This window comes from Phoenix dactylifera, chromosome 1, assembly GCF_051530095.1.
Source record: "Phoenix dactylifera cultivar Ajwa chromosome 1, Ajwa_hap1_PhDact_Kaust_v1.1, whole genome shotgun sequence".
NCBI classification, from domain to species: Eukaryota; Viridiplantae; Streptophyta; class Magnoliopsida; order Arecales; family Arecaceae; genus Phoenix; species Phoenix dactylifera.
In genome coordinates this window covers 48,146,583-48,160,987 of record NC_143190.1, presented here as the reverse complement: position 1 = coordinate 48,160,987, position 14,405 = coordinate 48,146,583, and the positions used below count along the sequence as shown (strand labels likewise).

The window sequence follows — 14,405 nt, the reverse complement described above, 5'->3', positions numbered from 1 at the left end:
TTAGTTCATCATTATCATTAAATCAAATTAATTTGAATTTGTTTAGTTTGCTGGAAACTTTTTTCTCACCAGAATATTTTTTTTAAAAATAGTTTTTGCATATTTGATTGAGTATTTAAAAAAAAATGTTTGAAATATATTAGTTCATAAATTTTGATAGTTTAAGTGTAGTTTTTTAAAAAAAAATTAATTTCTAATCAGAAAAGTGACTTTTCTATATTTTTTTATAAAATATAATAATTTTATTTTTATAGAAATGCTATTTTTGTATTTTTTATTTAAAAATTTTAATCAAATAAGTGGTGATTCTTCATCTCCCAGCACTTTTTTCTTTTTTTTTCGCGAACCAAAATATTTTTGCAGAAATTAGGAATAGGGGAGAGACCACAAGGTAGAGAGCTAGAGGTATCTGGAGGTATCCATACCGTCCGGTTCCTCGATCTCATCCCCTAGTTCGAGAGGAGATAATGCCAGACGCGACCAACCTCCACTCTCCAGCGAGACATGGAGAGTATAACGATAACTCCAAAACTTCATCTCTCCTCCTCCCTCCTCCAATCCAAGCCCTTCCTCGTCTTCCTCTCCGCCTCTCGGCGGAGCTCCGCCTCCAGCGGCGGAGGTGGCGGCAGAAGACGGTCGGGTCGGGTTAGCGTTAGGGTCGTGGGGTATATGGAGAGGAATCCCAACTCAGTCTCGGGGTTTGCGAGCAAGGTCATCGGGTCGCTTCCGTTGGTGGGGCTCCTGACGAGGATCTTCAGCGACGAGGGGGGCGTCGGCGGCGACATCGTGGACTTCGCCGAGTTCCGGCGGCGGGTCGGCAAGAAGTGCGGCATCACCGACTCCCGTGCCTTCTACGAGTTCCAGGACCGACGTGGCCGGGTTCGCCATCTGGAACAAATTTAAGTTTTGAGAAATTAGTCTCCTTTTTTTAATGGTTGCACCGCTAGTTACAGTAGAACATTCCCTTTTCATGGTTAATGGCAAAAAAAAACGAGAAGGCATATTTTTGAACAGTCATGTTCTTCCTTTTGTTCGCTTTTTAGTAATGTTCGGTTTTCGACACTAAATTTAGAATAGTTTTAGTTGGTGGCTTTTAGGTTATTGCGTGTTACCTATCTTTTATGTCTGTATGTTCTTAATATTAGTATTCCAAAAATTTATATCTTTAATGGCATTTGTGGACTCACATAATTATAATAGTTGTTTGAAGTCTCTAAACGAGAAATATTTAAGTTTGTGGCATCTATTGGAAATATGTAGTTCAGTAACTACTGCACCTCCCAGTGAAGTTTCATTGGCTGTGTTTGTTGTATGCGATATTAGTCAATGTGTCAGCAATTATAATATTATAAGCCATTTCTCTGTTTACTTAGATGGAAAAGCCATCGAATTTTCATTTTCCATAGTAATGCTAGTGATAAGTTTCACTGTTTTTAAGTCAATAGATTATCCTGTGCACAGTAGACAGTTTAAAAGGAGTACTTCAGCTTTAGCATTTTTCTTGAGTCTCTGATGTGCTGTGCTTTATATTTGTGATTTTCAGGACACCATAGACTACTTTCCAGCTAATGATCATAAGGACAAGATAATCAAAAGAAAATGGAAATTAATATAGTTTTTAATAGGAAGGAGACTTTTACACTATTCATGCAACTTCACTTGACTCAAGCTTTACTTTTTTTATTTTTTTTATTTTTTTGGATAGGCAGGGGATCCATTATATGTTCTTTTGTGCTGCTGGTTGGCTGCTGTTGGTGCCGGCCTGTTAAAGTCTGAAGAAATATTGGAAGGAGTAGCCAGGCTTCGTATTTCCAATGATATTGAGTTTGAAGAGGAGACATTCTTTGCTGCAATGTCTGCTGCAAAGGAGGTCAGCACAACTATTTATAATTTAGGATAGTATATATAATTTTAATTCTGTTATATAATCTTTTATCACCGAAACTTTGTTCACATAATCATGTCAAATTTAAGAAAAGAAAACTCTATGGACCCAGCATTTTATTGGATCAACATCATTCACAAATAGCAGGGCACTCCTTGGCACTTCAAAAAGGGTGTGCCCTTCGAGTGCCGACATTGGTCATAATTTTTTAATGACCTGCAAAGAATACTTAATTGCAAATATTTCAAGTGTCAACGGTTCCAAGGCATCTCGGTATCAAGCATCTGGGTAGTTCTGGTGAAGCACCACATATATGTTTTTACATGTGAGCGCATCACTTTGCAACAATTTGACCTTTAGCTAGTGCAGTTTTGGTATGGAGATGTGCGCTCCTGCTGATGAACGCTGAGTGTGTTACGTGTAGAGCTCTCAGTCAGCAAGGACTTGGAACTGTTACGAGTTCTACGACCCGTGGTGGCTTTCTTGTGGATAAGGAAAGAAAAAATATGGAAAGTGAGAGAGGTAGCCTCGTTCGAGAGAGGTAGAATCTCGAGAGTGATCACAAAGATCGGTTTTTTGTGTTAATATTCATGTCTTAGGAAAGTACATTAAGGACTCTTAAATAGCCAATCGAGTCCATGCATGACCCTACAAGTTAGGATCTGCACATTACACTACTACTACCATTACTTCTCATTCCTATTATGCAGGATGAGTCACCAAACAACCTGCACGTTGCATAACAAACTAGGAGACCAAGTAAACAAGGAAACAAAATAGAATCCTAAGATAACTGCGTGGGCATCATGGGACACCTGTCCACACGAGCAAATAGCCCTCTCGGGTGTGTGGTTGCTCTTCATGCGGGTACATGCATGGGCATGCACGTATCATTCCTCCATGCCGAGAATATCCTTGTCCTCAAGGACAAAATGGGGAAATCGTGTGGTAAAATCTTGAAAGTCTTCCCATGTTGCTTCGGCTGGTGAGTGGTTCTTCTAGTGAACCAGAACTTGTTTGCCGGATGGTCGATCACGCGTCTCCAAGATTACTTGTGGGATGATGGGAAGATCATCTTGGGTTTCATAATCGGGTGGAACAGCTTCGACCAATTCCTGTGGCCCAACTTGCTTCTTGAGTAGAGAGATGTGGAACACTGGATGTAGCTTGCAACCAGACGGTAATGAAAGCTTGTAGGCTACTGGGCTAATTTTAAGGACAATTTGATAAGATCATAAAATTTAGGAGATAACTTTTGATTGATCTGTCGTGACATGCTCTTTTGCCGATATGGTTGCCTTTTTAAATAGAGCCAATCGCCCATGGAGAATTCCACTTCACGATGCTTGCGGTCATAAATTTGTTTCATTCAGTTCTGACTCATCATCAATCGTTGACAGATAATTTTTAACATCTCATCTTGACCCTTGAGGGCTTGATTGACGGCCTCGATTTTGGTCGTCCCGAGCACATAAGATAGTAGGGATGGAGGCGGCCGACTGTAGACGACTTCGAATAGCGTCGATCGAGTGGAAGAGTGGAAGGAGGTGTTGTAGGTGTACTCGATCCACAGCAGCCAGGGAGTCCATTCCTTGGGGCTATCGGATGTGACGCATCAAAGGTACATTTCAAGGGTCCGATTTCGGTTTGCCTATCGGTTTGAGGATGATAGGCGGAGCTGAAATTGAAATTGATACCCTGTAGTTTGAAAAGATTAGAACAAAACGCACCTGTGAATGTGGGGTCACGATCGCACACGATGCTTTCTGGCATGCCATGAAGTTTGAAAAATATTTTCGAAGAAGACCTACGCCACCTTAATAGCAGTGTAAGGGTGCGCCAATGCCATGAAGTGCACATATTTTGATAGGCGATCAACCACCACAAAAATTACCGATTTGCCCCTGGATTGTGGGAGTCCGTCAGTGAAATCCATTGAGATATGGGCCCAGATTTTTGTTAGAATGGGGAGCGGTTGAAGGAGTCTAGTAGGTGAAAGATTCTGGGATTTGTGACGCTAACACATGTCACAATCCCGGATGAAGTCACACAGAATTGCGCATCCCCTTCCAGAAAAAAAAATTGCTCGGATCCGCTGGAGATTTTTGTGGAATCCCTCATGCATGGTTGCATGGAATTCTTTGAGGATCAGTGGGAGGAGCTCGGACGTGGGAAGCAAGTATATCCGATTCTTAAAAAAAAGAACTCCATCTTCATACCTCCATGGGCCGACGTCTTCATCTTCCTTGATGAGCTTGACCAAATTTTGCAGTGTTGGATTCGAAACGATCTCTTCACAGATCGGTTTCAACCAGCAAGAAATTGGTTGGGATATGGCATGCAGATCTCCATGATCTTGTTGAGAAAGAGCATCGGCGGCCTTGTTTTTCACCCCTTTTTTTTATTCAATTATGAAGTAATACCCAATTAGCTTGGAGAGACCTCGTTGTTGTGAATCTGTTGTAATACGTTGATCCCACATGTACTTGAGGCTTCGTTGGTCGGTTTTGATGACAAAGGGCCGGCCAAGAAGGTAAGGTCGCCACTTTCTAATGGCGAGGATGATGGCAAGCATCTCCTTGTCATAGATGGAGAGCTCCAAATTCTGTCCATGCAAGGCTTGGCTGAAGAAGGCAATGGGTCGGCCTTCTTGTTGCAGAACTGCGCCGATGTCGGAGCCGCTGGCGTTGCACTCGACCACAAAGGACCGAGAGAAATCAGGGAGGCGCAAAACAGAAGAGGTGGTCATTGCGGCTTTGAGAGTTGCGAAGGCCTCCTCTGTTGCGGATGTCCAGATGAAATTGTCCTTTTTGAGCATATCCGTCAGAGGTTCAACAATACTACCATAATGTTTGATAAATTTACGGTAGTACCCTATGAGCCCCAAAAACCCACGAAGAGACTTGAGATTAATGGGCTTGAGCCAATCTAGCATCGCCTGGATTTTGTCTTGGTCCACTTCGACGCCCACCCTGGTGATGACGTGCCCCAGGTAGAGCACCTGGGTCTGGCCGAAGGTACACTTCTCCCTCTTCACAAATAAGTGATGGGCCCGCAAGGTGGTGAGCACCACATCAAGATGGTGTATATGCTCATGCATCATGCGGCTGTAGATTAAAATATCATCGAAGAAGACCAACACAAATTTGCGCAAATAAGGTTGAAATACCTCATTCATCAATGATTGAAAAGTTGGGGGAGCGTTGCTTAATCCTAACGGCATTACTAGAAACTCATAATGCCCTGGTGAGTTCGAAAAGCGGTCTTCGGCACATCTTCTTGGTGGACCCGAGTTTGATGGTACCTCGATTTAGATCGAGTTTGGAAAAAAATGAGATCCATGAAGCTCATCCAATAATTCATCAATCATGGGGATAGGGAACTTATCTTTAATCGTGATCTTATTCAAGGCATGATAATCGATGCACATGCGCCACAATCCGTCATGCTTCTTCACCAAAATGACTGGCGAGGAGTAGGGGCTGTGACTGGGGCGGATGACTCCTAATGATAGCATCTCCTTGACCATCTTTTCAATCTCGATCTTCTGGAAGTGTGGGCATCGGTACGGACGCACGCTTACGGGCGCGCTCCCGGGTAGAAGAGGGATGCAATGGTCGTGGGCCTATGGTGGTGGTAGCTGGGTAGGTTTTTCGAAGATATCCGAAAAGCCTTCCAAGAGGGTAAGCACACCCAGATGCATAACCTCCGGAGAGTGAGCTGAGGGTGCCCCAGCTATTGCATGCAGCTAAATGATTAGACCCTCCTTGCGTCGCTGGGATTCTCGGTGTAGATCTGTCTCATTTACAAGTTTAGAAAGAGAATTTGATAACCCAGGCAAACATACCTTCGCTCCAGCTATCTCAAATTGCATCTGGAGCTGAGAAAAGTCCCATAAGATGGGTCCCAAGGTTGGTAACCACTGGGTGCCCAAGACCATTTTGTGGCCTTCAAGCGATAGTAGATAGAAGTCCACCACGAAGCGGACTCCTTGGAGGTCGATGGGTACCCCCTTGCACTTGCCGAAGTTGGACAACCTCTCGCCATTAGCTACTTGGACTTCCAAGCCTCCACACGAGTCGGGTTTTAAACCCCCTCGTTTCGCCAGCTCTTCCTTGAGAAAATTATGCATGCTCCTCGAGTCCACTAGAACAGTGACCAGTTGGACCAACACCTTTCCCAAGACCTGCATGGCTTGTGGTGCATACATGCCAGACATGGCGTGAAGGGAGATCTCCAGTGGGTTCTCATGACCTATGTCTGGTGGTTCTTTGGATTCCTCCTTGTCCTCCTCGGGCCAGCAAGCTTCCAAGGAAAAAAAGTTTTTGCACACATGACAGGGACCGTACTTATCATTGCAATGAAAGCATAGTCCCTTTTGCCTTCGCTCTTCGATCTCAGCGGGAGAGAACCTTCGAATAGTGGGTGTTGTAATCGAGGGAGTGATGCCACCTTCCTTAACAGGGGACGTGGTTGGCGAAGCTAGGAGGCTTCTTGTTGGCGGCCACGGCCCTTGCTTCATAAAGTCTAGCAAGGCCGACCGCAGCTGACAGGGAGAGGAGCTGGGTGGCTTGCACTTCCACTCGGATGAGCTCCTTGAGCCCACTTGTGAAGCACCCGATCTGTTGCTTTGGAGTAAGAGCACTTGCACGAGTTAGAAGCCGTTCAAATTGGGTTTGGTACTCACGAACACTTCCTCGTTGCTGGAGCTTGGTAAGATCGCCAAAGAAGTCCTCGAACTGTGTTGGACCGAATCGGACATGGAGTCTGAATTTGAGTGTGGTCCACGTGCATAAGTGCCTATCCTCCTTCGCGATTTGGTACCATAGCTGAGCGTCTCCATCCAAGTGATAAGCAGCGAGGGCTACTTGTCCATGAGGTTGGATGTGTTGAAATTTGAAAAACTGCTCAGCCCGACAAACCCAGCTTGTAGGGTCCTCCTTCCCATCATATCTAGGGAATTCAAGCTTAGTGAGTCGCGGCACAATGGAGCGTCCACCCAGAGAATAGCCAGCCGAGGGCTGACCGATAGAGTGACCAGCGGAGGTCTCTCCCCAGTCGGACGGAAGTGGAGGGGTGAGCTGGTCGAGGCGGGTATTCAAGGCGGTAAACATTTCTTGGATCTCGAAACGACCCTGCTCTTGAGCTACAGTGAGGTTGCCGATCTCCACCTCGATACGGTGGATCCGCTCGTCCTCCATGCCTGGCTCTGATACCAATGTGTTACGTGCAGAGCTCTCAGTCAACAAGGACTTGGAACTATTACGAGTTCTACGACCCGTGGTGGCTTTCTTGTGGATACGGAAAGAGAAAATATGGAAAGTGAGAGGGGTAGCCTCGTTCGAGAGAGGCAGAATCTCCGAGAGTGATCACAAAGATCGGTTTTCTATGTTAATATTCATGTCTTAGGAAAGTACATTAAGGACTCTAAAATAGCCAATCGAGTCCATGCATGATCCTACAAGTTAGGACCTGCACGTTACCCTACTACTACTATTACTTCTCATTCCTATTATGTAGGATGAGTCACCAAACAACCTGCACGTTGCGTAACAAACTAGGAGACCAAGTTAACAAGGAAACAAACTAGAATCCTAAGATAACTGCGTGGACATCATGGGACACCTGTGCACGCGGGCAAATAGCCCGCTCGGGTGTGTGGTTGTTCTTCATGCGGGTACGTGCATAGGCATGCATGTATCAGAGTGCCACGGTAGTTGTACCTAGATTCAAATATTCAGATACTTCTGTGAAGATGCCATTCCACTGAGTTACGCCAGCTGTGGATGGGAGGGGATATTAGGTGTCCTGCTGTCCTCTAGCTCCTAAAATTAATTTTTGTCCTGATATGAACTTTTATTGGTTGCTGGAGCTGTCATCTGTGAAATTGTCACAAACTGGAGTTGGACTCAGGTTTTAGGACAACTGTACAACATCTTATGAGTATGATGACCAGACAAGCAGTTTAGTGGCTCTGAAGTTACGCATCTGAATCCTTCAGATGAGGAGTGTGGACATGCGAGAACGAGAAGGCATAAGCTTTGCCGACTGAGGTGCTTTTTTCCCAACAAGTCAGAGCAAACTAACCAGGGCTTAATGGAAGCGTTTCAATAGTTGTTCTGTTTGGAGGTTTTGTGTCTGAGGCCCATTGAGATGCTCTAGGTTTTCTTGCATCATTGTTGGTATGGCATTGTTGGAGGCATTTGTAGACATTCGTGACACTGTGTGCATAGCGTGAAAGATCATGGTTTAAATTTGTTTTAGCGCCTAGGGATTATAAGGCCTTGTGCCCAAGATTGGCCTTTGATCTAGCCCTTAAAGCTCAACTTCTGCAAACCTGCGCTGATGTTATGCTGGCAGATGTGCTCCTGTGCTTGGGGCTTCTGGCCATTTTGTAGATGTCCTCAGCACTTGGTGGTTTATGGATTTACTTTCAACTATTCAAACTGCGCATGTTAGCCATAATCATCATAATCAAGTTCAAAACCCACAAGCGTTTCTGGAATTGCTATCTACTCTAGACATAGTTACATATACAACCATCACTGATCGAATGGGTCTTCTTGTAAGGTTATGATCCTACATCATTTTTTATTTTCTCACTAATATTCAATCATGAGATTTAATGCCTTAAAAATGAGATTTAATGCCTTAAAACATCCTATATGGTTGTGCAGAGACGAGCAAATCTAAAGGCCGGAATTCCAGAAATTCCTATGGAGATCAGAGTGGAGAAAGCTCTGGAGGCCATATATGTGTGCTGCTTTGGCAAAGATCCTATAGAAGGAGAGGATCAGAGATTACTGTGCATTATGCTGAATGCAGTTTTTCCTTCAGTTGGGAAATCTGAGATAGATAGGATAGTAAGTTCCATGGCAAAACAAATTGCTGCAGGTGAGAGAACAAGTTATCCAGAGAAAAAACCTCTGTCCAAAGAAGCTGTCCAGCGGCAAATGAAGGACCTTGAGCTCTTGAAACAGAAAAGAAAAAACTCAAGCTGATCTTCTTGTATGCAGAATTTTTGTCTGTTGGTCCAGAAGAAAATTTTATGCATTGGTCTACATGATGCTTCCTTTGTTATCCTAAGCAAAATGAATAAAAAAGCTAAGATTAATCCAGAGTTTCTTATAGCACCATGCCTAATGTATTTTTTATTTCTCCCTCCACATCAATTGTTATACCATGTTATAAGTTTTCTTTTAGGTCCAAGTAATGAATATCTGATAATTTAGATTTCGTCTCCCATCAAATGGTAATGTACAGGGGAATACATCAATATCATATCATCCATCATGATTGCATGCAGATGTTTATTATGGCAAGTTATGCATCAAGGCATCAACGCGTCTTCAATCATTGAATGTCTTGAGTAATCTAACTCGCAGCATTTGAGACCAAACACAAAACAGTGATTGATAATTTCCTATACTTTTATTTTTTTGGCAGATTTCCTGTACTAGTTTTTTTGATAACTACCTGTAACACTCAGTTGACCTTCCTGTCTCTTGCTTTCTCCAGATTTCTTGCTTTACTTTGAAGTCATACCAATCTGTGCTTCTAACAGAAGAGCCTTATCTCATCAATCATTAAAAAAATGTGTAATTCTGCTTAAAAGTATATATTGCACAAGAAAAAAAAATCCAATTTAAAGATTCTTTACTTCCATCCTTAATCATTTTGAGAAGAAAAAGAAAAATTATCGTATGTCACAGACAGATAGGATGATGTAATTAATGCAATCCCGGAATCCGATGTAAGGATTCTTTACTTTTATCCTCAACTTTCTTGCTACCACTGCTGCCCTAATGGTCTCTTGCTGCTGTCACTTTGCTCCACCTCTACCCAGTTGATGACCTTCATGATTAAAGACTTGTGGAGAGCTGTCCAGCTTCTTCCCATCAGCAACCATTGATGATTCCATTGCATTCTTCAGACCTGCTGCTAGTGCTTCCTCCAAGAACTCCATAACCAATTACAAGCCTGCTTGTATCTGATTAGCCAATTTAATCAAGCTAAACAAGCCAGTAGTCTGTTCTTTCTTTTCATCAGTAACTGCAGAACCTGGTTGTTGTCTAGCCAAGGATCCACCTCTTGTTTACATCTAATCTTGGACTTTTGCCAAGGTTTACTCTCAGTTTGTCAGGAATGAACGAAACCAATTTGGATAATGCTTCTGCTCTTCCTTCAACATTAGCGAGCCCGTACAACCAGACGTTGTCTGCTATTCCATGCAAAATAAGCAAATATTTCTTGATGATTGGTTTGTTCATGATGGGCTCTCTATCACAGGCCACAACAGTAGAAGTTTGGATTGCCTCCATATTCATCACTTCCCTTGCAATGTTATTGTGAAAGGTTAGAAACTGATCCAAACAAACAGCTGGAGCATCTGGTCTTGCAGACGTGCTCGAGTCCGAAAACATCCTACAAGTGGCCAAAACATCTCTGAGACCTACACAAAATCTAAATACTTTTAGGATTTATGATATGGAAAGCATATAGGTTATCTTACTCCAGAACCCAAGCTAAAGCTTCAATTGCAGAAGCATCTTAGTGCTTGAAGAGCTGTGTTTCCCGGGACACGAGCTGGCCGTTACCATTCACCGGTCTGGAGGGAGATGTGTGCTAGAGCAGCTTTAGTGCTTCCAGAGATTAGATGGGCCATTGGGGACGGGCGATCCATTGATATTTTGGAAGATAGCTGGGTGATAGAGCAGCCGATCAGACACTTGCCAACCCTGGTGGATTCGGCGAGATTGGCAGGATGCAGGGTCAGTGACTTGTTGGACCCAGATGGGGGTCGGTGGAGGGACGGGGTGGTCCAGAAGGTGTTTGGGGAGCAGCTGACAAAGAGAATATTGGCTCTATCGATTTCTGCCTGAGAGGAGTCAAATAGGCTGGTATAGTTGCCGTCGGGGCAGTCGTGAGTGCAGGCCAGGGATCTCTATACACTAATCAGCAAGGAGCCTGTTAGGCAGATTGATGGAGGCTGGATTTAGAGGATGCGGATTCACCAGCGAGTGGCACTCTTTATCTGGAAGGTAGCATGGAGATGCCTACCGACCAGGAGCCTGCTTGCCAAGCGAGGTATGCGGGTTACGCAGTGCTGTGAGCTGTGTACGGATATCGAGAAGACCAGTGACTATATTCTTTAGCGATGTTCTAGGGCTAGAGAGATATGGAGGTAGGCACTTGCGCCACTTCCCCACTCGGTGAAGTCTGTGCAGGATTTGTTTCAGCTGCTGAGAGCTTCCGTACGGAGTCCCAATTCGGCTACTGAGGGGATCCATAGAGCATACTTGGCACACTATATTTGGCTGGATAGGAACGCCAGTATTTTCGAGGGCAGGAGGTCCTTACCGAGGTTGGTGGCGGATAGAGCCATGCTGCATGCGGGGAAGGTCTCTGCTACTATTGTCACGTTTTCCTCTGAGATGACTAGGGACATTTAAGGCACTCATACTACTGTCACAACGCCTAGGTTCCTTTGTCTCTTGGGTGCCCTCACCTCCTGGTTATCTCAAAGTGAACTTCGATGGCAGTGTGTCGGCGGATGGTATATCAGAAGGTGTTGATTTCATGATCAGAAACTATCTGGGCAGGTTGGTCGCAGCAGGTGGGCATCATACACCAGGCCTTCCGGTTGTTGGGTGACGCAGAGGAAACAATAGGGATTGGATTCAACAAACGCTGAACCAAAAAAAAAAAACAGAATAAATTCAGAGTTTCAGAAAACTCCCGGAAACAATTTCATTGATGAACTTTTTTTGACCCTTGCAAACATGACGCTGCCCCTTTTATAGGCCACTCCTAAGATTTAGAGTCCTAACTAAATTAGAACTCTATAATAGGAAACTAAAACAAACTAAGAAATAAACTAAGAAACAGAAATAGAAACTAAATAGGACGCTGAAACGAAACAGAAACAGAAATTTCTCAGCAAATAACCAGCTAACAGAAATAGGAATTATTCAGCCATATCTCTTCCAGATTTCCTGGGATTTCCACGCGTTCACAGAGTCTTTGGATCCTTCATCTTGCTCGAACAATTAGCAACGCCCTCCTGTTCTGCATCATTGGGGTAGAGCTTCAGACGACCTAAAAGAGTTCGTCTTATGCGAGGCAGGTTTTTTGTGCTGAGCGAGTGTATTTAAAGGGGGATTCTTCCTTGGTGCTTGATTGGATCCAGGGCGTGGACAGGTATGGGAACGGTCACCTACTCATTCGAAATATCAGAAGGTTGGTTCAGGAGATGTGCGATTCTCAGATTACACATGTGTTCCGGAAGGCAAACAGGGTTGCAGACTAGGTTGCCTCCTTTGCAGCTCGGTATTCTACGGAGTTTTTTTGGACGTCTGCAGCAGACATTCCCACTCCCTTATACTCTTTACTTTCTTATGGCTTGGCTGGATGTGCTCACATTAGAGTAATTTAAAATGCCGTTTTTCACCAAAAAAAAGAAAAAAGAAAAGGAGCTGTGTTTCTTGATGCTGCCGTCCGCTGTATAGCCTCCTGAAAGTTTATTGCGTTGTCAGCAAATCTTTTCACAGATGCAAGTAAAGAACTAGAAGCAGAAAATAAGACACCATATCTTTCCTGGTACGCTGAGCTTTCCAGGTATTGTGAGAAAATTGTAGTTTTTTGGAGTTCCTTGCAATTGGTGAGGTTTGCTTGACTTGAAATTTTCATCAAATGCATGGAAGGAGGCTGCCCTTCTCACACTTTGAACACTTGGGGGGACGTCGCTGAGTTCTCCTATAAATAAGCTGAATAAGCTAATATAGGCAAATGGATGTTCACATCTTTTAGAGAACTTATTCATTTTTCAGTATCTCAATAGTGCCAGGCAGAACATAAGGTTAACATATTTCTTTGTTCTGTCCTCATGCCTGCGACCCTAGATGTTTTCATCCTCCCCCTTCATTAATTTTTCCTTCAAAGAAAAAGAAGTAAAAACACACTCTAACCAAACCATTTCTCTGGAGGTACACATATCCATTGACATAATTAACAGGTTATATGGTGAAAGACCTTATAATGGGCAGTGAGCAATTTTCAAATGTCTAAATATATGACGATTAGCAAGTATTAGGGCAAAGAGCATGTGTCTGCTTTCTTTTCTTTTTCTTTTTTTCTTGGGTTTGGTCAAATATAACTGCAATGAGAACATATTACTTGAAAACATAAAATTGCAAGTATTGCATTTATAATATTCTTTTTCACTGACATGTCGGTAGTGATTCCATATAACCTGAGCACATGGGCATTGAAGAAGAAAACTCAGTATATGATAAAACCTGTCCATGAATTGAGATTTCGATCGAATCGGCCATACAAGGGTTTGTAACCTATCTTAGCACACTAAATTAAGCAAAAGCCAATTGATATGTGCTCATATTACATTTTGTAGAGTCCAAAGATATTTATAGATATAAAATTATATAATAGAATTGTATTTTCTAGTCTTAGCAAAACTTTTCATTCTTTGCCAATTACTTAGATTCCCATTTACTTAGACCAAGAGCAGTACTTCTTCTCAATCATATGGATTAACTTTAGCAGATCGATAAGAACAGGAATGATTGGCAAAAGATTTACAGCTATTACTAGCAACCTTTGTCCTGTAAATTTTTTCAATACTATAAAATGTGCTAGCATAATATAAAAATAATAATTCATTAAATGAAAGGAAAGAGGATAAGTGCACCTACAGTGGATAAACGAGTCTTTAGGATTCCAAGTCCTTCATTGCTCATGCTTTGCATCCTTCGAAATTTTGAAGTGATGATGCTTTCCCATATTGTAGTGGCATTTTTTTCTTCCAATGTATTACCTTAGAACGTTCCCACTCATTGGTGATCTAAAAGCTATCTCTGATCCTTCCTTACCCAGTCCCCCATTTATTTCCTTAGCTGGCGTTGTTTCTCCAAAATCCAACATGGTTGACTTCCCTATCTCAAGTGAAGAAACGGCATTTGTCGGGATCATGTTCGGTCCCCATAAGCTTCTTCTACGAGTGGAAGAGGCCACACAATTAGTAAGAATTGTATCTGATCCTTCTCCATTCTGCATAATTGGCACGATAGGTTGTGCCTGGTCCACCAAAATCCAACATGGTTGACTTCCCTATCTCAGGTGAAGAAACGCCACTTGTCGGGATCATGTTCGGTCCCCATAAGCTTCTTCTACGAGTGGAAGAGGCCATACAATTAGTAAGTATTGTATCTGATCCTTCTCCATTCTGCATCATTGGCACGATAGGTTGTGGCTGATCCACCAATGGGACTCTTCCAGGCAGTGGCCTTGAACCCTTGACAATAAGAACAGGCAATCCCAGCTCTAAACTATTGCCTTGAACCCTTGACAATAAGAACAGGCAATCCCAGCTCTAAACTATTGACATACATGAACTGCCCAAGCTGCATCTTGTTGCTGAGGACAAGGTCATTTTGTTCAAATGTTAGGCTAGCATAGATAAAACAGGAAAAATCAGATCCTTTTCATCAAGGTCTATTGGCGC

The 14,405-nt window shown here is 43.1% G+C and overlaps 1 protein-coding gene and 1 pseudogene across 2 annotated transcripts; one reads left to right on the top strand and one right to left on the bottom strand.

The window, feature by feature from the left end:
- Nucleotides 1-320: 320 nt before the first annotated feature.
- On the top strand, nt 321-9,116 carry PDE329 (calcium homeostasis regulator). Of its 2 annotated transcripts, XM_039125633.3 has the most exons (3): nt 431-879; nt 1,706-1,870; nt 8,563-9,003. In XM_039125633.3, exons 1-3 carry the CDS (start codon nt 505-507, stop codon nt 8,884-8,886), a joined length of 864 nt encoding a protein of 287 aa, XP_038981561.2. In that variant the 5' UTR covers nt 431-504; the 3' UTR covers nt 8,887-9,003. The 2 variants fall into 2 exon arrangements, with proteins under 2 accessions (XP_088560506.2, XP_038981561.2); XM_088704380.2 differs by lacking the exon at nt 1,706-1,870 and having other exon boundaries at nt 321-879; nt 8,563-9,116.
- Nucleotides 5,634-7,086, bottom strand: LOC148715354 (uncharacterized; annotated as a pseudogene).
- Nucleotides 9,117-14,405: the final 5,289 nt, after the last annotated feature.

Bases quoted from the DNA above. Each gene is read 5' to 3' on its own strand.
- PDE329 (XM_039125633.3), top strand. From the start codon at position 505: ATGGAGAGTATAACGATAACTCCAAAACTTCATCTCTCCTCCTCCCTC. The intron at 880-1,705 runs GTTCGCCATCTG...TTTTTTGGATAG, and splicing joins TCCAGGACCGACGTGGCCGG to GCAGGGGATCCATTATATGT. The intron at 1,871-8,562 runs GTCAGCACAACT...ATGGTTGTGCAG, and splicing joins CAATGTCTGCTGCAAAGGAG to AGACGAGCAAATCTAAAGGC.